At 44.7% G+C, this 24,630-nt stretch overlaps 1 protein-coding gene across 3 annotated transcripts in view; it reads right to left on the bottom strand.

The window, feature by feature from the left end:
• Window positions 1–24,630, bottom strand: part of LOC135196131 (transmembrane protein 248-like) — a 72,223-nt gene that overhangs the window by 8,468 nt on the left and 39,125 nt on the right. For all 3 annotated transcript variants that reach the window (XM_064222654.1, XM_064222653.1, XM_064222652.1), the window contains exons 3-7: window positions 20,609–20,849; window positions 19,886–20,025; window positions 6,008–6,130; window positions 4,229–4,366; window positions 2,680–2,765 (exon numbers count right to left, since the gene is read on the bottom strand). In XM_064222654.1, coding sequence (XP_064078724.1) covers window positions 2,748–2,765; window positions 4,229–4,366; window positions 6,008–6,130; window positions 19,886–20,025; window positions 20,609–20,849 — 660 coding nt within the window. In that variant the 3' untranslated portion in view covers window positions 2,680–2,747. The remainder of the gene's footprint in view (window positions 1–2,679; window positions 2,766–4,228; window positions 4,367–6,007; window positions 6,131–19,885; window positions 20,026–20,608; window positions 20,850–24,630) is intronic.

Below are 24,630 nucleotides of genomic sequence, written 5' to 3'. Positions count from 1 at the left end.
TAACCTCGGCAAAGTTCCTCTGGATCTCAGGAGTGACTGCATCCTGCGGAGTCGGACCGTCCAGTCCCTCAAACAGGAGCACCTCCGAGACCCTCCTCCCTCATCAAGGAGGAGGAGCAGCGACAGCCCCCTCTCGGTCTCCTCCAACCACCTGTGCGTACGACCTGGCTGGTCCGAGGACCGAGCCTGGTGCGTACGACGCGGTGGTGGATCCTGAGGGGCGCACCCCTCACTGATCACTCCCTCAATACCTCGCCCCTCCCGGTATGTAACCGAGGAGGTTGAAGGTATGGGAGAGGAAGACCTGACGCTCTCTCCTCGCTCGCTGGTAGCACCAGCGGGCTTGGAGGACTGCAGGCGATCGCCACCCGCGGTGGCGATCGAGCTGCAGACCTAGTCGAGCCGTCTCGCTGTGGAGAACGGCTGGACCAGAACAGCGGCCCCGGTCTCGTGTGTCAGAGGAGCTGGTGCTGGTCGCCGTACCCGATCGCTCTGTGAGAGCGACGGTCAGGCGACCGGCGGCGAGCTCCACTGTCACGGTGAGAGATCGGCGTGTATCCTCACGGTGCTGTCAGTTCGCTGGTACCAGCCGTGGCTGGTGCCGGCGAACGGGGACCTCTTCCCAGCCTCAGCCCGTGGCCGGTCATGGACCGTCACGTCCGCCGCCCGGGTAGCCAGCTGCTCGCCGCGAGAGCGAGAGCTGGCCTGGTGAGAGTCGCGTGAGCGGCTGTCACCAGTCTTCCGCTCCGTGCCGTGAACCTGACGCTGAGCGGACTCAGAGGTCTGGCCTTCTGGCTGCAGGTCGCTGGTAGGCGACCGTACACTCGGTACTTCTCGCGAACGAGCGGCCGAGCCGGACCTGCTGCTGTGGCCGAACCACTGACAGCAGGTGAGAAGTGCGGTGTTAGCGGCACCCCTCTGGTCCCCGTAGTCTTCTTCCTTGCGGGAGAAGAGACGGGTCCTGCTCCGAAGGAGCAGGGCGACCAGCGGAAGAACCCCAAAACCCCCGTCTCACCAGAGCGAGACGGGGCCTTAGAAGTTCCCGAAGGAGACTTCTTAGGGGAGGGGGGGGGGGGGGGAGGCGACCTTCTTCTTCTTCGGCGTGGGGGAGCCTTAGAAGAAGAAGGGGAAGAGGCGGCAGACGACGACACGACGACGAAGAAAGACGATGAAGACGACGACGACACCTTCCTCCTCTTCTTCTTCTCTTCGTCAACCTCCTCAGGACCGACGTCAGATCTGTCATCCAGGACGGAGCCCGGGGCTGCTGTTGCCGAAGCAACAGGGCCGGACCGTACCTGTCCGAACAGACCAGCTATCGGGAGCAGCGGCGCCAGGAACAGGAGGGCAACATCAGCAGGTGCGAACATCACAGGAACGGCAGACGAGACAGCAGGAGCAGGTACAGGGACAGCAGCGGTGGTCACGGCAGGTACGGCAGACTGTGTGGGCGGTCCAGATGGGCGAACCAGCGGCACAGACGTCCTAGGTTACCGGTGGGAGGTCCAGGGGGCCAGCGAGCTCTTCGGGCACATGAAGTCCGGTGCGCGGCAGCGACGGCAAACCCAGTGGCGGCATCACACTCCCCCGAGTTACGGCGACTGGCCCCTGCACCGATGTAGTGGGTGTTTACAGAGACCGCGTGCTGGGTGTTACACCAGGTGAGGAGGTGAAGCATAGCCGGGGGTTTGTAATAGGGTCGTGGTGGTGTCGTGACAGTTGCATGGTGTGACCGCCACGGAGCCAGCGAGATGATAGAGCAGCCCTGGACACTCGGCACGCCTGCAGCCCCAACGATGCCACACCTGTCCGAGGTCATCCTTCGCGGCAACGCACCTGAGGAGGCAAAAGTCGGGTGATTAGAAGGATCCTCTACCCGCTCGCGCGAAGACGAACGGATAGAGGACCCAGAGTACAAACTCTACGTCAGGGTATCTAGCGCCCTCCTCCACACTCGACACGTCAGGAGAGGAGAAGGACCTAGACACCCCCCCGCCCCCCCCCGAAGGGGAAGGCGCGAGACGTGGAAGTGAGCGGCGGCAGGAAAGAAGACGAAGTGTCCGTCACCAAAGGAGTCGCGGGAGAGCTTTCCGACGAACTCCTTTGCAGGCCTTGCGCTTCTTCCTGCCTCATACAAAGTCCACTGCGCCTCCGACCAATCATTACACACATCACAGGGCTCGGCTTCGGGTGCATTCGCGCCCCCGACACAAGAGCACACAAATATGAGGGTCAAATCTCCGGGAACGATCGGAACTTCCCGCATTTACGCCCTTCGATACCCCAGGGGCCAAAGTCTCCCGTGGGGGGTAGCGAGGGCGAGGAGATTCCATTCATAAATCAATAATTTGAATGCAGCAATTAATATGAAAAGAGAGAATAATTGTTACTTACAATAACTCTTTCATACACAATTACAAACAAATACTCAGGAAAGCAAAACGACGAGAAGCGGGCAGAGAGCGTCGAACACACACGTCCATCCACTGCGAGGCCGAAAGCAAAAGTGATTTGTTTATCCACCCAGTCGCGATCGCGCGCGCCTGTCGGACAAGCAGTTAACTACGAACCCCTTGTTCGAAAGCTTACGACCTATCCAGCTGCCGCTAGTACCTTCCTATTGTAAAAGGACCGAAGGTTTGTATGCCGTGTCGGAACAAATACTATTACAACAAGTACCTTAATTTCCAATAATTGTTGTTAGAAACCTTTTCCTAACATTCAGCCCTTCAGAAGTATCTATCCTGCTATGGATGGAGAGGTATCTGAAAATAAAAATAGTACCACATCAGTTACCAACCAACTTCAAATTAAAACGGACAAACGGACAAAAAATTAAACAAATTTAACAGCATGTACTCTAAGTCTATTTTAGTATAGAAATATATTATTGTAATTTTCATGTTACAATAATAATAATCATAATGTTTCATCTGAATCCCACGCAGTAATTTACTTTCACCTTACATGCATTTGTGCACTTTCAGATACTCCACAGAAGAAATCTTCCAATTCCACCTGGTAGTCCTTCAATACAGGCTCTACCAGATGTACCGAGTAGCAAATCCAGTCACTATTAGTGTGTCTGCCATTTTGGAAATGTGCCCAGCAACCCACTCTCCAGTTTAACTTACTTATTTCACACTCCTCATTACGTACATGAATATTCTTCTTTCTTTCTTTCTTCAAATTTTCAGGTGAAAAACAGACAAGAAAAGTCAGACTATAAACCATTGATGGTTCTAAAGGGAAATCAGCTGATAAAGAGAGAGAAATTATGTGATACATATGCATACTGATAATAAATAAATAATTAGGAAGGGAAAGCAGAGCACATACACTTGAATTCAGGAGATATCAGCAAATAGCAAGAATGAATTTGCTGCTTGTTTAAACAACTGCACGAGGCAAATTATTCCACATTTTAGTTGCAGCCATAATAAATCTCCAAGCACATTTAGTAGTATTAAATCTGATACTAGAAAATACACACTGTCTGCAGCATTAGCCTATGTAGTGTTGCGAGTATAAACAGCTGGTAAAGACGAGTGCAGAAAATTTGTCATTGCAGTATATTTTATGAAACAAGCATATGAACTTAAGGCAGCCACTAATGGACCTGATGAACTGAATGCATACTCAGCCTGGTATAATTGGAAGGTTTCTTCTTCTGTAGAAGTGTCTGGAAGTTTCAACACACACACGAAAACCCAATGTGAAGTTTAGTTACTTCTGTTGTTTGTTGTACGAATCCAAAACATGGATGGCTAAAGCTATGATGGAAAAGAAAAGTGACCTGAAGTAGAGTCACACAATTGTCTTGAATAAAGAGAGAGTAACAAAAGAGAAAATGTAGAATGGACAGAGAGAGGAAAATGCTAAAAGCTTTAAGTGAAAGCAAGTTCAATCTTAGGGCATGTGGTAAGATGAGAGGTTCTGGAGAGTTTCCTGTCCAGCAGGAGGACTCGAGGAGGGGGCAAGAGTAGGACAGAGGAAAAAATAAATGTAAGGAAAAATGAGAAAGGATGGGTAAGAGAGAGAACTGATGTAGATGGTAAGAGATAGAAACGATTGCAGGTTCATAATTGCAAGCATCTTGGGAGACATTAAAGCACATGAAGAAGAGTAATGGTCTTTGTTGAAAAATATAAAACATTAAAGAAATACTAATTTTAGGCTATAAGTTTATATAACATCCTTTTATGTAAACTACTACAACAAAACTTACTTTATCTGGTATCTGGGTTGTTTTAGGCCTGATCATACATCTTCTGCCAAATAAGTAGTAAAACAAGAGCCCCATCATCATAACGCAGAGGAGGCATGTCATATAAAGTATGTGTACCTGGATGAGTGTCACATCTCCCTGAAAAGCATGAAGACTTTTAATAAAATTTATTTTCACAAAAATGAAGTGGGTGAAGTCTAAAATTCCTAAAACAATTTCATGAAATACATGCCAATAGTTTTATAGCTAATTTCACATGCAAACTGTGGAGAAAATTGATCATCAGAAGGTGTATCAATCACAGAAAGGATATCTGCAGGGATGCTGAATGAGTTACATAGAAAAATGTAACAAGCTCCTTTAGTATTTTCAAGAGCATATAATTCTGTCAGGTAACTCAAAAGCACATGGTTACAAAGTGGTTCTCTTATATATATACATATTAATTTTTCTAAAAGTAAAAGTATATACAAAATGCAAATAAAATCCATAACCAGTGGTGACTCTGTTCCATCTGTTTATACAGAGAGAGAGAGAGAGAGAGAGAGAGAGAGAGAGAGAGAGAGAGAGAGAGAGAGAGGCATCTATTTTAATATACAAAGCAGACCTCAAGGAGGTAGATGAGGTACAAACTGAGAAGAATCAGAGACTGAACATAAACTGAAAAGACATAAAACACTGAATAAAAATTTCAAGCATTTTCTATTACCCCACTGAGACAGTGAACAGTCCTTACGCACTTGACCCCTACGGGTGCTACAGACAGAAAGATTGTTTCAATTTTAGACCCAAAATTATGGCATTCTCTTAAAAAGGTGCCTGTACATCTGTTTTGAGTTTGAGTCATGATAATAATGAAAAAGGTAACATGAGTATTGATGGTACTGATATTTACTGATCAGGTAAATCAAGTGTAACTGACCAACAAAACATGTCATTCAAGGAAGCAGTTTGTGACCCGAAAAGTTTGTGACCTGAATCAATTTTTTCCGTTTAGAATAATGTAAATACAAACGATTCATTCAAATCTCAAAGAAACTGATTTTTAAATTTTTTTTTATGTTTTTCTGGGACAAAATATATAGACCTAAATTAAAATAACCTTTATTACATACAAATACAGTTGTGTAATGAGATATTGGACCATGGTATACTATCTTACATACGGCTATATCGGTGCAAAATGGAAATATTGATTTGAGGGTTTGGACCTCTGGATCGAGAGCCAAACTTTTTTTTTTTAATCGGGTGCTCTTAGTGAGTACACCACTCTCTTACCAGCATCCCCTGCATTATTGTTACTGTTTCTTTATTAATTTACATCGCTTTCATCTCTAAAAAAATTAAGCTAATGCTCTCTCTTTCATCGATTGCTATACTACTTATGATGTCACTCCATCCTCCACTAAAAAAATTGGAGCATGGGGGGTTGTTTGTGTGTTCACAGCTTGAAACACCCGATTTGTTCATGAACAGGACCATTCGTCAACTGAGGTACCACTGTACATACTGGTAAAATTTAGTAATTTCACACCACTTTTGTTAATTACACAGAACTCAATTGCACACATGCCTTTATAAATAACATATTTTTCTCACTATTGTCTAAATGGAAACAGCTTGTGATAGCAATGTACAGAAGTCTCATCACAAAAATCTAAAAATTTCCACTAAATCAGTATTATAACAAAAAACTAAAACTTAATTTTTCTGATACAAAATTAAATTAAAAGATATATTTTGAACATATAAAAGCAATATCAAGCTGAAAAGTCCTACCTCTGGTAAATAAACATTCAATTCGTGTTGTGGAGCCACGGTGAGACTACCAGAATCTCCTCCTGTGCACCATTCACTAACTATCCATGGCTGAGCTATCACAACATCTAGTGTCTGAGAATTCTGTGGGGAAAATGAGATTCAATATTAGTACGTAATATGTCAGTCACACAACTTCAATTTCCTGTCTGTACATAACAGCTACACTGTATTAAAACAATTATCAACTGTGTTTTATATTTATACATGTACATATTTCCAGATAATTACAGTACAGTACACAAGAAGCAGAGGAGAAGCCATCTAGTACAGGCAGCTGCCACAAATGTCAAGAGGTTTGAGACTCAGAGGTCTGGAAAAACTAACACCTATTAATAATAATAACATTCCCTACTTTACAGAACATATACAACGTTTTCAGTTAAATACTCTCTACTCTCTACACCGTGCCATATAAGGGTCAAGAGTCAAAGGGTCCTGGAGGCAAACAGACTTTGATATTTGTTAAAGTATTAATTAAAACAAATTTGAGAGAAGGTAGTACTTAGATTTTTGTTAAAATGATATTGTTATGATACAATAAAGTTTCATACATACTTACCTGGCAGATATATACATAGCTAAGACTCCGTCGTCCCCGACAGAAATTCAAATTTCGTGGCACACGCTGCAGGTAGGTCAGGTGATCTACCGTCCTGCCCTGGGTGGCAGGATTAGGAACCATTCCCGTTTTCTATTATATTTTCTCTCTTCCACCTGTCTCCTGCGGGGAGGCTGGGTGGGCCATTAATTGTATATATCTGCCAGGTAAGTATGTATGAAACTTTATTGTATCATAACAATATCATTTTCATACAATCAACTTACCTGTCAGATATATACATAGCTGATTGACACCCTTTGGTGGAGGGTAAGAGACAGCTAACATGGAATAGACAGGTAAACAACATATGTTGTAGGTATAAATAAACCTTGGTTCCTATCTGATAGGTGGTAGACTTCATATGGCTGTTGCCAAGGAGTCTGCATCACCTCAAGAAACTTTAGCGAGATATGTGATCTGTGGCCAAGAGTTCTTGTGGGTCTGCCGATGGGGTCTTATCCACTTACTCGGCAGAGCCTAAAAGGTACTTGTCAATGGGTGCTAATCCACTTATATGACAATACACCTATGCCTATTGGCATAACTAAGGAGCGCAACACCGATCCCGATCACCTGATCCTAACACGAGGGTTCGCGCTCAAATTGAAAAGAGTTATAACCACACTCTTTTCAAAAACCCCAATAATTTCACTAAGTTAAATAACTTTAACTCAAAGTTAAGGATCAGTGTCGGCTCCTTATCCCAGTAACGTATCCGCAGAAACGACTAAAATAACCAAAAGAGAAGGATCTCTCGTAGGTTAACTTGACATCCTTTGTGTAATGAGAAGTCAACACAGAGTTGCCTCTGCCGTACAACACAGCTAATATGTCTTATATGACATATTGTTATGTAAAGAACAAGAATTTGCAAAAGTGCGCACTTCCTGCGCTTTTAATTCTCAGCTGTTTGAAGGAATCAAGTCACTTATGAAGTGCTTAGGAGATCTCCATGTTTCAAAGAAGACCAGGGCTTTCTTGAAATGTATCTCTCCCGTCTGAAGCCTGAAGCCTGGCAGGAACCTCGCGCCTGGCTGGTGCTTCGCTCTTGGTTGAGCCTAGCGCTTGTCTGGTACCTTTCGCTTGACTGGCGCCTCGCAGCTGGTTGACGCCTCACGCCTTAGCTGGAGATTCGCGCCTGTCTGGCGCCTCGCGTCTGGCTGGTGCCTCGCGCCTAGCGCATGCCTGGCGCCTCGTGCCTGGTTGGCTCCTCCCCACTTGCCGGAGCTTCGAGCTTGGTAGAGTCTCGAGGATGTCTGGCAATGTCCACATCGGACACTCTTATCTGTCCGATATGTTCGCATCTAGTGCATCTGTACCAGGTTGTAGGCCCGGTCTTTCTCCTCATCAGACAATGATAGTGTTCTTGGGGCTGTCTGCCTCTGGCGTTTTTTACGCCTGTTTTGGCATATGGCTCCTGGTTGGCGCTACATTGTCCGAAAGTCCTGAACATCCACAATAGTAAATCACAAGACTGGAGAAGGGTGGAAGAAATTCTTCCACTTTGAGCTCTGGCCTCTCCAGCAAGGGGAGGTGATTGTAGTCAGCTACCTCCAGTATACGATAGGATATCTAACAGAAAGAGAGATAAGAGTCTTCCTCCGAGGAGGATCCTTCTTGAGTACTTCCCTTGCTCACAAGATCTCTTCTTACCTGTTGAAGGGGTTTCTCGTTGCAGAATCTTCCCTATCCTTGTCCGAAGGAAGGGAAGAAGCCTGGAAGTCGAAGGAGACTCCGAGCTGAAATTGGGAGGACTCCTGAATTCTAGCTCTTTATTGTATCCCTCTTAACACCTTCTGGGAAGCATTTCGAGCCGTCATTGCATTCCAAAGACTCTGTAGGCAAACGTTTGAACAATTCTACTGTAGATGAAAACGTAAGTACCCTGCCTGGACAACGAAACCTCTATCTGAAAACATTGAATCAGGAATAGGGGATTTTAGTTCTTTTGCCAGACATACTATGCTGGCAAGAACCCATTGCCTAGTCTCCATAGAATCTGATGCGAGATTCCAATGCTCAAAAAAAAAAAAAAAAAAAAATTCACTCGTTTAGGACCAAGAGAAACAAAGAATTCCCCTCATAAAAATTTCTCAAAGAAGTTTGATGAGGAGCAGTTCCATCTTGTCGGAACATGGAATCTGTGGCCACAAAAAAGATCCCATTAGGAGTACATGATATCCTACTCTTGTCATATTGAGGTATCATATAAGATCCCGAAGATCTTAATCCTCTGCTATCTCCAATTCCCTTTGTAGAGACAGAGTATAGCCTTTTACTGCATTCTTTGATAGCAGACATATACAAAGGTGATTCTTCCCTCTGAAAGGGAAGAAAAAACCGCTATGTGGTTCACAGAGGTATCGGAAGAGGACAGCTTCCTCATTCCCTCTAGCACGATCTGCAGCAATTCTATGTCTTGGCCATGACTATTGTCATTTACCTTGAAAAATCCTCTCATTCATGTCCACTTCTGGTCAGTCTGCACGCAGACAGACTCAGAGTGGAGAGGTTGTTAAGGTCCATTTATAATAGATGCTGATAGAATATCCAGACTCTCTTGGAAAAAACTTCCAAAACATGTTGTGAGAAGAACGTGACCTCTGTGAATCCAACCTCTCTAAGGCCAAAATGAGGCATAAAGTCTTATCCTCTCTTTCTTTGATGCCCTTTATCTTAAATTCTGTAAAGAATTTATATTTAGGGGAAAAAGACTAAAGTTTATTCCCCTTTCTATAAAATAAAGATGGCGTATATTGCTACCTCTCTTGGTTCGAGGAAAAGGAAGCAGTCTATAGGAAGCCTGTTCGTCTTCTACCTTGCTAAGAGATCTATGAAGAAGACTCTTTCCAATAAATGTTAGACATACGTTAACAGTTATTATCGTCAATCGAGAAGGTTCTCTTTGTTAACGCGAACAGGAGCGAAAAAAGAGATTCTCGATGTTCTTTGCGATATGAGAGAGTCGTGGAATTGGCCTAAGTGATTAAATGGGTAACGAAATCAGGAACGAATCTTGCCGTTACGAGCCTGCTGTCCGAGAGGCTACTGGACTCTTAGGTTAATAACTCGCTAAAACGAGAAAATCTTGGATGGTGCTCTTGGCTCACTGCGCCAGGCTGGCGCTTCTGGCGCATTGCGCCAGGTTGGCGCTTCTAGCGCTTTGCGCCAGGCTGGCGCTTTGTGCCAGGCTGGTGCTTCCTTCTAATTCTTTTTAGGTTATGTGCCAGAACATCTGAGCCTTTATGGTACCCGACATCCTTTCACATGTTAATTCCGTTCTTAGTAGGAAAAAACTTTATATACGTAGTATAGTCCATTCAGGGAAACAAGTTCTGCCACAAAGAGAATGTTTCCCATCCGACTCATCCATCTTCTTCTGAGCAGGTACTCTAATAAGCCATGCTTTCGTAAGCCTGAGAGCATTATATAATATAATGTTCTGCTGCGATAGAATCCTTTAATAATGTTACCTATGGTAAACAGCATTGAAAGGTTGTAATATCTCTCTTATTGAAAGCTTCTTAGCAAAATGCATACAATATTTTATTTATGTTAGCTTAACTATCCCCTCAATCCGAGGCTAAGACCGCGATTGTAGGGGAGAGAAACGGATAGTTACTCCATCCCGCAGGAGGAAGAGATGTAACTGACCGCTCATGACCGACACCTACATGGTACTGCGTTGGTCTCACTCTCAGCGAAAGCAGTCTCCGTTAGCCGTCTGGCCTTACTCTTCCAGAGTTGCCAGCTACTCCATTTAATAAAGGAATCTTATCAAATTATTATCGAACTTCAGGAAGTTCTTATTAAAGCATATTTAAGCGAAACAAGACTTCGATAAATCTAGAAGCTAAGTAGGTGTTGTCTTAACAATCCCTTTAAGTGTAGTCCTTCCTAGGAAAGTCCTAGAAGGATACTGGTAATTGAGTTGCACAGCAAAGAAGTAACTACGGTATATGTTTATGATTTGACCGTATCGTATTCTCATACAGCAGATACTCTACTACCTTCTACTATCTTTGTTCTTTTTGTTAATAGAACGATAGAAAGAGTATATATATCTCCTTAAGGAAGGAAGTTAATCCAGGAACTCTTTAAATCTTTGTGATTTCCTCATAAATCGAGGAAGAGACAGAATTCCTGTTCATCTCTAGGGTTTACGGAAGGAAGTAGATATTTCCTATCCGCCATAATACCCAAACGTCGATGAGATTCTTATTAAGAAAAACTCCCAAAGCTCTTGCCTCCTCATAACGAGGGAAGAGCATGGATGAAGGAGAGAGTCCGCATTGAGAGGAACTGCCTAACACAGGAGTCTTCTGAATAATGAAAAGGGGCTTCTCTTAGTATCAGAATCCTTCTGACAAAAGCAACGGTCGCCTGTGCGACATCTTGCACCTTTGCCAGGGGAAAGTTGCTCAAGTTAAAAAACTCAAAGAGGAGCCTCGCGACTGACCTCTCTCTCAAATGAAGATTTTGGAATATTCTGGCGCTTGGCGCCTGGATCCTTGCGCCTAGCGTCTGGATAGTTCCGCGCGCCTGGAATGTTCCGCACGCTAGAAAGGAGACTCGCTCCTGGAACGTTCCGCTTGCGTGGAAGGTCCCGTGCGCCCTGATAGTTCCGAGCGCCTACTAGTCTTCTTTTAGGAGCCTCTTGCCAGTAAACGTTCAATGGAAGCATCCTTCTGATTGCCACTCTACTATAAGGCTCCTCAGTCTAGCCGTCTGTTTTCTCTTTGAAGGCGCCTTGCGCCAAGAAAAATTTTCTGGAACGCGGCTCGCGCTCAGTTGCTGGAACGCGGCTCGCGCTAGTCTGTTGGAACGTGGCTCGCTGCTGGCTGTTGGAACGTGGCTCGCGCTAGCTTGCTGGCTGGCTCTCAGCCTCTCGCTCAGTGTTCTCTTAGTTTTCAGAGAACGCACCAGATCGTCCGAACTCCAAACATGTACATTCTTCGTCTTTTCGGATGTAAGATGAAGAAACGGAAGACGAGACGCTCTTTTTTAAGGATGCCTTTTCAATGGCTATCCTTGGCAGTCTGGGACGCTACTACAGAACCTGCCGAGGGGACGCTCGACCGGTGGGGATTCTCTGAAACCTCCGTGCGGCTTTCAACATTCCTTCTCCTCTGGGCTTGTGAGCTTGGAAGAGGTCTAGGCCTGAGAGCGAGACAGAGCCGATCGGACGCACCCTCCACTATTATAGGACGCCTTTCCAATGGCGAACTTGGCAGTCTGGGACGTTCTACAGATCCTGCCGAGGGGACGCCTGATCAGTGGGGATTCTCCATAACCTCCGTAAGGCTTTCGACTTTCCTTCTCCTCTGGGCCAGGGAGCTTGGAAGCGGTCTAGAACTGGGAGCGAAACAGAGCCGATCAGAACGCACCCTCCACTGCACTGGGAACACTAAATTCACTTCTTACCTTATAAGAGCTCGCATTTTGAGCTACATCCAATTATCTTCAAATTTATTAATTTGTAGATTCTGTAGAGTAAGAAGGAGATGAGGATGCAAAAACTACTATTACTGTTAATACTCTAACTGCTCGTTAGCACGAGAAGCTATTAAAGCTTCTAAAGGAAGCGTAAAAAGTTATATGCTTTCCTGACTTCCTAAAGTAGGAAGTTAGAGTCTTATATTTCCTCAATAAAGTTCTAACACTTATTACACGTATTAATGAATAAATATGTTATTGTTATAATACAATTAAGTTTGTTCATACTTACCTGGCAGATATATATATAGCTGTATTCTCCGAAGTCCGACAGAATTTCAAAACTCGCGGCACACGCAGTGGGCGGCCAGGTGGTAGTACCCATTCCCGCCGCTGGGAGGCGGATATCAGGAACCATTCCCATTTTCTATTCATATTTTCTCAGTGCCACTGTCTCCTGAGGGGAGGTGGGTGGGCACTTAATTATATATATCTGCCAGGTAAGTATGAACAAACTTAATTGTATTATAACAATAACATTTTGTTCATGCAACTTACCTGACAGATATATATATAGCTGAATCCCACCTTCGGATGGTGGGAAGAGACAGAATAGGATTTGTAGGAAACTTAAATCAAGTAGATGATGTACACCTTGGTTCCTCACCTGTTAGCAAAGTAGACTCTGTGATTACTGTCACTTACGCCTGCTTGTGCTTAATCAGAGTTGCCAGCCAGGTGGAGACCTGTAGTGCTGGTGCGCTCTGGATGCTCTGTCAACGGGGACGTGACCTCAACGTGACAAGAACATCGAGCCATACATATGAGGGCAACGAAGCAACTGACCACCACCTGACCAACTATCCAAGACCCCCTGAACACTAAACTAAGAGATGGGAGGTCTTCACCAAAGACTCACCACAACCAAAAAACACAACAACTAAAAACTAACCTAAACCTAACTAAGGGATAGGGAGAGAGCTACCTTCAGGCCCCCCAAGACTGTGTCTGCAGAAAGTATGGCCCCAAATAGAACAACAAATCCTCGATATCGTTCTCACATCTCTCAAGTAGTGTGAGGCGAATACTGAGTTGCTCCTCCAAAAGGTGGCGTCAAGGATGTCCTTGATCGACATGTTCCTTTGGAAGGCAAGCGAGGTTGCGACAGCTCTGACCTCGTGAGCTTTCACTCGCAAGAGGCTCAAATCGGTCTTCTGGTAAGACGAATGAGCCTCTTTAATCACGTCCCTCAGAAAGAACGCCAAAGCATTCTTGGATAATGGTATATCTGGTCGTTTAACCGAACACCACAGATTATCTGAGGGACCTCGTACCTCCTTGTCTTGTGACATAAAACTGTAGAGCCCTGACAGGGCACAGGGCTCTCTCAGGTTCTTGCCCACAAGGCTTGTCATACCCTTAATTTCAAAGCTCCTTGGCCAAGGGTTAGACGGGTTTCATTTTTTGCTAAGAAAGTGGAACTCAAAGAGCAGACAGCATTGTCACCTTTGAAGCCCACCTGCTTACTAATGGCTTGAATTTCGCTAACTCTCTTCGCCGTCGCCAGAGCAGTTAGGAAAAGAGCCTTCTTCGTCAAGTTCCTAAGAGGAACGCTGCATGGAGAGGCTCGAAAGGACTCGACATCAACAGTCTAAGGACTAAATCTAAGTTCCAAGAAGGAGGCCTCGCCTGAGGTATCTTGGTAGTCTCAAACGATCTCAAGAGATCGTGAAGATCTCTGTTGTCAGTAAGGTCTAGGCCCTCTGTGTCGGAAGACTGCTGACAGCATACTCTTATATCCCTTGATGGTCGGGACTGCCAGCTTCTGCACATTCCTTAAAAATAGCAGGAAATCGGCTATCTGGCTCACAGAGGTAGTGGAAGAGGAAATTCCCTCCTTTCTACACCATGCCCTGAAGGAAGCCCACTTCGACTGGTAAACAGCTCTCGAGGAAGTCCTCCTTGCGTTGGCGATCGCTTTCGCAGCTGCTTTAGAAAAACCTCTCGCTCTGGCCAACTTTTCGATAGTCTGAACGCAGTCAGACCCAGAGCGGAGAGGTTTCGGTGATATCTTGCGAAGTGGGGCTGTCTGAGTAGATCTTTCCTCCAGGGCAACGTCCTCGGAAAGTCTATGAGGAAGGACATTACCTTCCGTGAACCAATTCCTTCGCGGGCCACATCGGGGCGATCAGGGTCAACCTCGTCCCCTCCGATGCCGCGAACTTCCTTACGACTTCCCCCATGATCTTGAATGGCGGGAAGGCATACAGGTCCAGGTTCGTCCAGTTCCAGAGCAGAGCGTCTATAGCGACTGCTCCCGGATCCAACACAGGGGAGCAATAAAGAGGCAACCTCTTCGTCCTCGACGTCGCAAATAGGTCGACTAAAGGACGTCCCCACAGTCTCCATAGTTCTCGACAGATGTCCTGGTGCAGCGTCCATTCTGTCAGCAGGATCTGATCCTGTCGGCTGAGAAGGTCTGCTCTGACGTTCTGGACTCCTGCGATAAATCTCGTCAGGATCCTGATTCGCCTCGCATCTGCCCACAGCAGAATCTCCCTCGCTAAGTAAAATAGAGGACGGGAGTGTGTACCTCCCTGATTCTTTAGGTACGCAAGGGCCGTGGTGTTGTCCGAGTTGACTTGGACAACTTTTTCTGCAACCTTTTGCTGGAAGAACTGTAGCGCCAGAAAAACCGCCGCTAGTTCCTTCACATTGATGTGCCAGGACACCTGTTCCCCCCTCCAGGCGCCTGACACTTCTTCCCCTCCTAGATGTTGCTCCCCATCCGCCGACACCGAGAGCGTCGGAAAACAACACTAGTCGGGGCTCAGAAGCTTTAGGGACAACCCCTCTCGAAACTTCCGAGGATCTAACCACCATCTTAGATGGTTTTTCACCGATTTGGTGATCATAAAGGTCGCATCCAGATCCTCTTTGACTCTCCATTCTTCTTCTGCCAAGAAAAAACTGGAGAGGCCTGAGGTGTAGTCTTCCCAGGGAAACAAACTTTTCCAGCGAGGAAATGGTCCCCAGCAGACTCATCCACTCCCTCGCCGAGCAAGCTTCCTTCCCCAGGAAGGCCGAAACTCTCTCTAAGCCTTGCAGCTGTCGTTCCTGGGACGGAAACACTCGAAAAGCCACTGAATCCATCTGAATCCCCAGATACACGATGGACTGTGTTGGGGTCAGATGCGACTTTTCGAGGTTGACCAGAAGTCCCAGGGACCTCGCCAAGGCTAACGTGAAGTGAAGGTCCTTCAGACACCTCTCTTCTGACGATGCTCTGAAAAGCCAATCGTCGAGATACAGGGGACACCTCTTATCCCTGCAAGAAATGTAACCATCTCGCTACGCTTCTTCATGGAGCATGGTAAATACCATCGGAGCCCGTGCTTAAATCCGAAACAAAGGGCTCGGAATTGCCAAACTTTGTCCTTTAACACAAACCTCAGAAACTTTCTTGAAAGAGGGTGGATAGGAACGTGAAAGTATGCGTCCTGTAGGTCCAAGGACACCATCCAGTCGCCCGGTCTCAAGGCTCCTAGAACCGACTGAGGCGTTTCCATCTTGAATTTTTTCTTTTCTATGAAAAGATTCAGCCTGCTTACGTCCAAGACTGGACGCCACCCCGACGACTGCTTTGGTACCAGGAAAAGCCTGTTGTAATATCCTGGTGACCCCAGGTCTAAGACCTGTTCCACCGCTCTTTTCTTGCCCATTTGATCTAAAGATCGAAAAGAATCTGACGTTTCTCCCCTTGATATGACGGGGAAAGATCTCTGGGAGTTGTGGATAGAGGAGGAGGGTCCAAAAAGGGGATCTTGTACCCCTGTTCCACTATCTTGAAGGACCACGCATCTGTATCTCTCTCTCTCCACGCCCCCGCAAAGAACTTTAGCCTGGCTCCGACGGCATCTGAAGGACTGATTTCACTTAGATGATTTAGGCTTGAAGGAAGCTCTTCCTCTTGAAAGCCCTCTCCCTCGAGGAGCAGCTCTCGAGGGAGGAGGGCCACGAAAGGGTTTAACCTTCCTAGGTGGTCGTCCAAAAGACGACGTAGTAGGGACTGCGGGACGTCTTGAAGACTGGGCCAAGAGGTCCTGGGTAGCCTTCTCCTGTAGGCTCACTGCCAGGTCCTTTACCATAGCCTAGGGGAAGAGATGGCTCGAAAGAGGCGCAAAGAGAAGCTCCGCTTTCTGCGTTGTAGAAACAGACCTAGCCGTAAAGTTGCAGAAAAGCGCTCTCTTCTTGAGAAAAGCAGTGCCGAAATGAGACACTAACTCTTCCGAACTATCCCTGACGGGCCTTGTTCCATGCAGGATAACACATTGGACAGCTCCCCCAGACTTAACGAGTCAGGACTCCTAGATTGAAGATCCAGGACTCCCAAGCACCAGTCTAGAAAGTTAAAGACCTCAAGAGTCCTTAACAGTCCTTTCATGTGATGATCAATCTCCGTTGGCGTCCACGAAATCTTAGCAGTCGATAAAAGGGACCTCTTCTGAGCATCGACCAGACTAGCAAAGTCCCCTTGGGAAGACGACGGGATCTTAACTCCTACTTCTCCTTTGGTCTCATACCAGATGCCGCCTTTCCCACTGAGTCTTGAAGGAGGAAGGGCGAAAGTCGACTTGCCCTGATCCTTCCGACGTTCCATCCAATCTTGCAACTTCTTAAACGCCCTCTTGGTGGACAAAGTTTTCATTTCCACAAACTCCGGAACCTTGCAAGACTTAGATGACGAAAACTGAGAGGGTGGAGACTTGGGAGCTGCAGGCTGGAACTTCTCTCCAAAAGAAGAGCGTAACAGTCGAACCAGCACTTTGTAATCTGACACAGACGAAACCGAAGGCTGTTCCTCCTCAACTGAGTCCGCCGGACTACTAAGCTCTCCTTCCTCCCTAAGAGGCAAAGGAGATTGCACCTCTGGAGAGGGCGTGCGCCCAACGGGTCTAGCCTTCAACAAAGGCTTTCGAGGATTAAGTGTAGCAGCTTCTTCAAAGCGACCGACCTTCTGTCGATCCTTAGAGCTCGAAGAACGAAGAGCGTCTTGACCGCGCTGAGCGTCAAGAGAGGCTACTCTAACTCGCTCTAGAGGAGCGTCCTTACGCTTCCCGCTAAAGCGTCTAGCTTTCGCTTTCAAAGCGTCCTTCTGGGCGCTCTCGAAAGCCTTCTCAAAAGGCAAAGCGTCTAGCAAAACGTCCCAACGAGCGTCCTCAAAAGCGTCCTGCCAAAAGCCGAGCGTCCCTCCAAGGCGTCCTGCCGAGAGTCCTCAAAGGCGTCCTGACGCGCGGGCTGATCAGGACGTCGAGAGGGAAGAAAAGCGTCCTGTCCACGAGACTTCCTACCAGTAGAACGAGAACGAGGAAGCTCCGAAGGAGAAGCAAGCGGAGACAGAGGACGAACGAGGAGACGGGAGAAGGGGACTGCCTCGTCCTCTTGACAGGCAGTCTGGCGTCCTTCCTACGCTTAGGCTCGACTGCTGCTTGGGCAAGTCTTCTGAGCATTAAAGCTGACAATTGGTCTTGAAGAGACACAAGAATATTCTTCGTTGGTGAAGAAACTAGAGGAGGTGAAGGGCTGAACCTGCGAGAAGACGGGCGAGGGGACGCCTCCTTCCTTCTCACAGGTACAGCAACCTGCCTCTCCGAAGCGCGAGAGAAGCGCTTCTCAGCGTCGTCCTCAGACGACGTCCTACCTCTCTTCTGTGGAGGAAACGCGTCATACGACGCAGGAGAAGACCGCAACGATAACGGAGAGAGAGGACGTGAAGCGTCCTCCCTCGGAAAAGTCCTTTTCAACGGACGCGAGTCTCTCCGAGCGCTCCACCCCTTGCGCGGGGAGGGCGCCTCGGAGGACGAAAAACAGTCCTTAAGGATGCGAGCCTGTGCACGCTCCTTGGCAGCCTGGGAACTAACAACAGGGTCCTGCCGAAGGGACGCCAGATCGGTGGGGAGCCCCCGTAACCCTCTTGCGGCTTTCGACATACCCACTCCCTGAGTCCTGGGAGTCCGATAGAGGTCTAGGCCTAGAGGCATTATGGGGCCGATCTGACGCCCCCTCCACAACACTAGGGGCACGATCACACACTTTACTTGAGCCGTTTTCTAAGGCCAACACTTTGGACTCTAGAGTGCGTAACGACTCTAGAATCAGAGAAAGGGCATTACCTTCTCCAGACACAGAATCAGGGCCCTCAGGCAACAACACAGGATTAGGTGAAGCAAATTCTACTGGTGTTAATATAGGTGAAATGTTACTTCCCTTACCTTTCGAAGAACCGCTCTTGGAGGAAGCCCTCCTGATCCTATCGCGTTCCAATTTACGCCGATAGGACTCATACACCTTCCATCCATCATCGGTCAAACTTTTGCATTCATTGCATCGATCATCCAACAAACAAACATGCCCCCTACACCCCATACATACTGTGTGGGGATCTACCGATGATTTAGGTAGCCTCACCTTGCAATCACTCTTCACACACACTCTGAAACTCACTGAACTTGATCCAGACATCACGTTCACAGAAAAGCCAATCCAAAATAAAAAAACAGTCCACTATCGCGTATGCCAATCCAACAATCCAGAATCAATAACCAAAAGTCAATCCAGATACTTAGAACGAGTCAATCCAAAAATCCTTAGGCGGAGGTCTGTAAACAGTTGTTTACCGACCGGCGACAGAAAAAATATGAATAGAAAATGGGAATGGTTCCTGATATCCGCCTCCCAGCGGCGGGAATGGGTACTACCACCTGGCCGCCCACTGCGTGTGCCGCGAGTTTTGAAATTCTGTCGGACTTCGGAGAATACAGCTATATATATATCTGTCAGGTAAGTTGCATGAACAAAATTAATATTTCCCTTTCTTGCAAACTAAATGAGTGTCTACCGAAAAGTTCGGTAGTTACACGTAAACAATTCTTCGAAATTTTCGAAGCCAAAGTTATTAAAACAAATTAATATGCGTATGCCGAACCAAAGATCCAGTACTTCCCTGCAGAAGATAGCCCAGAAGATCGATGGCGATGAAATCCAAAAATTAAGTCAGGAAGAACTGCAAACGTTGTTTACATTCCAAGCGACAGAGAAAATATGATAGAAAACGGGAATGGTTCCTAATCCTGCCACCCAGGGCAGGACGGTAGATCACCTGACCTACCTGCAGCGTGTGCCGCGAAATTTGAATTTCTGTCGGGGACGACGGAGTCTTAGCTATGTATATATCTGACAGGTAAGTTGATTGTATGAAAATAATCATTAAAACTAATTTGAGAGAAGGTAGTACTATCATTAAAAAATTTCAGTCTTCAGCCACTAAATCTGGAACCAATTGTTTTCCTTTAATGCTATTTAATTTAAGAACTAAAAACTTGTTCTCCAACTGGTACATGGTTTCTTGGTTACATTTTTTTACTTCATCACTGTAATAAACAACAGTGTCAGAGTGTACAATGCAATCCATGATTACTGCCCAGAGGCACAAGGTGAAATGACATACCCTAAATTCCCTTCCACTCGAGTCGCCACACTCGATACCACGAGTGAGCGTTGCATACCACCTTCCTGAGCGCTCCATTACCGTTTGTTTGTTCTAAACCCTCCAAACCAAAATTACAGAATTATAAAGTCTAGAACTGAAAAGAGAAAGGTTGGTGGTACGCGCGTATCAACTTCATGTGGTATGCAATAGTCTTGAATGGTCGTATTCCGTGTACCCCAAAACAAACTGTCTGTAAAGAAGGGGTTAACTATAAAATTCTGCCATTCTCATATAAACAGATATAATTTACCTGTGAAGCTGTACATGATGGAGGTTTATGAGGAGAATCTGGAAGGAGGTGAGCTGGTCCTGACAGAGTTATGCAAGCTGTCCAGTTCTTAGCTATACTCTTGGTTAATTCAATGGTCATTTCCAAAGAACTGGGGTCTCCTGAAAATTTATAAGACTTGCTCAGGAAGTTATTCAAAACCTTTATACAATGCAACAACATTAAACTCATTCATTGTATAATGCTTTATAAGATCACTCATTTTCAGAGAATTTTACTTCATAAATTATAACAACCTTCTAACCAACCTAATAATGTGACACAAACAGCATGCTAAAAAATTAGCTATTCTATTGAAAATTTTCACAGCAAACCCATATACTACATATTTATAAACGTATATCTAATACGTACTTGTTTGATTGTAGATTTTGATTGTAAATTCATTCATATTTTAAATATCCCTAAATTAAATCATAGTCTATTTCAGTCTAATAACCCTCTAAAAGACATAAACCCCAAAATTATACTCAAATACTCAAACATTATGAGAAATTTCATTTAGTTAAATGAGATGTAGCAAAAAACCTAAAAATTAATACTGTGAAGGTACTGTAGCAGGTTTGAGGAACATATGAAAAATTAATCAAATTGCTTATAGGCATTCTTAAGTCATATACTAAAGTGGTAACCACTTCATATACAGTATGCATATACGTACATATATCAAACTAATTTTGTTACCTTTAAAACCTAAGTATCGTGCATCTATAAAACCATGGAGGACTTGATTTTCTATATGTTGCCCATGAAATCTCACTTGCACATCTGCATAAATACTGAGAGTAATGTTTGCTTCTTCAGTGGCGTTCACTGTCTGTGGGGGAGGAGTTTTGTGGGAAACTCTTGAAGACTTTGATATTTCTGTTGTGTTATGGACACACAATTCCAAGTCAGATAAAGTTGAATAAAAGGTATTCCAGTCCTGCAAAACAGAGAACTGTATTGTCGACAAGAAAATCCATCATATAATGTTGACTACAATTTTCCACATTGGTCCCTCCTAGTCTACATTCATGAAAAAAAAAATAAAAACATGTCAATGAAAAAATTTTATAATAGGAAATGCATCACCATTTAATATCAAAACTTCACATAATTTTCATAATTTTATGATTCTCAGTTGCAAATCTATTAGTTTACATGAGTTAGATTTTGTTAAACAAGGCTGTGAAGCAACTTCAGAATCCCATTTAGAAACAAAAAGATATCCATGGAAAGGGACAACCCTCCAAAAATAAGGATTCATCTACACTCTGCTGTATATTTAATTAAATTTTACTCACACTGTGGCACCCAAATTCCTAAACCAATCTGTGGGACTACAATGATTGAATGAATATGTGTTAAGTGCCTAACACAGAAATAAAAAATATCTCAAATTTCTTACTGTTCACATATACCTAAAAAAATATCAGCTATTTAGTAAGTGTAACATAAAAAATGACAACTTTTTAATGAATTTGTATTTTCCATAATCCTTCGGTCTTAACAGTAGGATAAATCTTCTGGTGCCAGCTGGAAACCAGTTAAAAAGAATAAAAAAATTGTAAATGCAAGGAATCTGTGGCATTTTCATTTCTCACACTGTAATCCTCTTATTTTACTCTAACATTGATCAGGAAAAGATTAGTAAATGGTGTAAGTTAGCCTAGTTAGTGGGACATAAATCTGAAAACCAAGCAATACTAAGACAAGTATCTGTCAGTCTCATACTATGATCAAACTCCACGATAGGAAACAATGCAGATTACTTAATGATTCTGAATATTGAACTAACTTTGCATTAACTCACAACTACAATCTATCAGCTTTCACAATACTTAAACATTGTTTATCTCTGATGCTGAGAGATAACAAGATCCTCTTTGCTATGTTACACATACTATCTATAGCCTTCAGATATTTCATTTCAACACCACAGTCACATAAAAAAAAAAGCAATGACATAAGTCCTTGAAGGGACAGGAGTTGTAGCAGGAGCTTCTAAAGCAGCATTAGTGTAGTAAGAGCACCTGCAACAAAATGAAAGGTGGTCTTAGGCAGAGAAATTACTTGCCCAACAGAGGAGGTAACCAAGACAAATGCATGCATTAAGCTCTTGGCCTAGCCAAGTGCTCCACGAAAGTAATGGTGGATTGAATGTCTAATAACCTGACTGAAGGCTATGACACCTTCAGTATATCCTTAACCTCACCAGTATGCTTCAGTGTAGTTGGTGCAGAAACAGTTGAGACAGCATCAAAAAAGGGTTGATGCAAGTGACAGGCTACAATCCACAGTCCCAACCAGAGTATCCATGGTCCCCATATAGTCCTTAAGTTCCATCCTTGGACTAAGCAGGGAGAGGCAAGACAAGACTATCCAAGCGAAAACAGCAGGAGTCATGAAAGGGAAATATCATGGTAATGTGTTACCCCTAAAAGATACTGAAAGTCTCTCCACTGGATTCTGCCTCATGGCCCCATACCTCTTTTACTGAGTAAGACTGACAATCAGTGAAAAAACAGTCAAGAAGACTGAAAGTCAACATGTATGGGTGACATAACCTTTCCACACCATCTGTCAAGCCAAGAACATTTACCTTGTTCTAGCTTACATACATGATGAGAGTCCAGACAATAACTTGTACAAATTATAAAAAATAAAATATAAGCTACAGTCATCAACAAACAATCCAAAGGGATAATTGTTTCAACAACATGATCACAGCCAAGCAGACAGCAAATGTTAAAAACAGTGTGACCAAAGAAAACAAAGTGATGCCAACAGTCAAGTATGTGAGTGCGTGCCCCACCATCTCCACTAGTATAATACCTTGTTATGATGTTATTATGATATAACAAAGTTTCATGTATACTTACCTGGCAGGTATATATATAGCTATATTCTCTGTTCGCACTGGCAGAATTTTCAAAACTCGCGGCAACCGCTAGATCACTGGTAGTTCAGGTGATCGCCACCCCGCTCCCGTGGCGCTGGTGCTCGGAATCATTCCCATTTTCGTCAGATTTTTCTCTGAACCCTGTCTCCTGAGGGGAGGTGGGTGGGAAAATTTAATTATATATATCCTGCCAGGATAAGTATACCATGAAACTTTGTTATATCATAATAACATCATCATTTTCATGTATGACACTTACCTGGCAGGTATATATATAGCTGATTGACACATTTGGAGGTGGGTCAAAGACAGCAACATTGTAAGTTTTAAAAATTTAAAATTTAAAATACTCTTAGATTCCTTACCTGCTAAGGTAGCTGACTTCAGCATTCCTGCCTCTTAGCCTGCTAACCTTAGTAGCTTCCAACTAGGACGTGACCTATTAGTTGATGAAGCTAAATACAAGGGTCTGACAACTGGACGGGACCAATTTGTTGACAGGAAACCCTAGCCCTCTCTTACCACGGGCATTCATGCTAGGATAAGTTAGACCACCTGAACCACACACAAAACTAACCTAACACACTACACTTCACAGACTGAAGAGGAAATAACCCTCTCAGACAACCGTAAAAACAACACCACTTCATTAAAATACCTAGCATGTTAGTAATTTATGGGGTGGAAAATCCTTTGCCCAATACTGCTCCTGAGGATACATATGGACCCAACGTTTGACAATTGTCAAACGTTGTTTTGACGTTTCTAAGGTAATTGACTTGCAACACGAATTGTCCTCAAAACGTCGTTTCAATGTATCTTTGAGCGGCCCTATTCTTTTAAAGCCAACGAAGTAGCTACTGCTCTCACTTCGTGCGCCTTAACCTTAAGGATGCCGAAATTTTCTTCTTGGCATAACATATGAGATTCTTTATTAGTTCCCTAAGGAAAAAGGCAATGGCATTTTTTTGTCATTGCTCTGCTAGGATCCTTCACAGAGCCACAGTGATTCTGAAGTTCCTCTAATCTTACTGGTTTTCTCCAAATAATAGCGCAATGCCCTTACTGGACAAAGAACTCTCTCTTGTTCCTGTCCTACTAGATCTGAAAGACCATAATTTCAAAACGACCTTGGCCATGGATGAGCTGGATTCTCGTTCTTGGCCAGAACCCCTCCTTGAAATGAGCAAACCAACCGCTTTGTCATGTTTCCAACCAATATGTTTGCAAATTGCTTGCAGCTCACTCACCCTTTTAGCTGTGGCCAAGGCCACCAAAAAGATGTCTTTTTTTGAGATATCTCTCAACGAAGCTTGATCCATCGGTTCGAACTTACTAGTTCCTAAAATTTCAGGACCACATCGAGATTCCAGGAAGGCGCTCTGTATTGAGGCTCCTTCCTTGTTGCAAAGGACCTTATGAGGTCTCTCAGATCTAGATTATTTGTAATATCTAGACCTCTATGTCTAAATACTGAAGAACCAACATACTCCGATACCCTTTAATCGTCTGAGTTGACAATTTTATTTCCTTCTTTAAGTATAAAAGGAAGTCGGCAATTTGGGTCACAGAGGTACTGGATGAAGAAATCTTCCGACTCTTGCACCACTTGCGAAAGATTTCCCACTTCGCCTGGTACACCTTAATAGTAGAGGCTCTTCTAGCTCCGGCCAACGCTCTGGCCGCCTCTCTAGAAAACCCCCTCGCTCTGACAAGTCTTTCGATAGTCTGAACGCAGTCAGACCCAGAGCGAGGGCTGTTCTTGTGGTACCTGTTGAAGGAGAGGCTGTTTGAGTAGATCTACTCTTGCTGGAAGTGTCCC

The sequence above is a fragment of the Macrobrachium nipponense genome, chromosome 17, assembly GCF_015104395.2.
Source record: "Macrobrachium nipponense isolate FS-2020 chromosome 17, ASM1510439v2, whole genome shotgun sequence".
Classification (NCBI taxonomy): Eukaryota; Metazoa; Arthropoda; class Malacostraca; order Decapoda; family Palaemonidae; genus Macrobrachium; species Macrobrachium nipponense.
The sequence above is the reverse complement of the archived record's forward strand: the minus strand, read 5'-3'. Positions and strand labels throughout refer to the sequence as shown.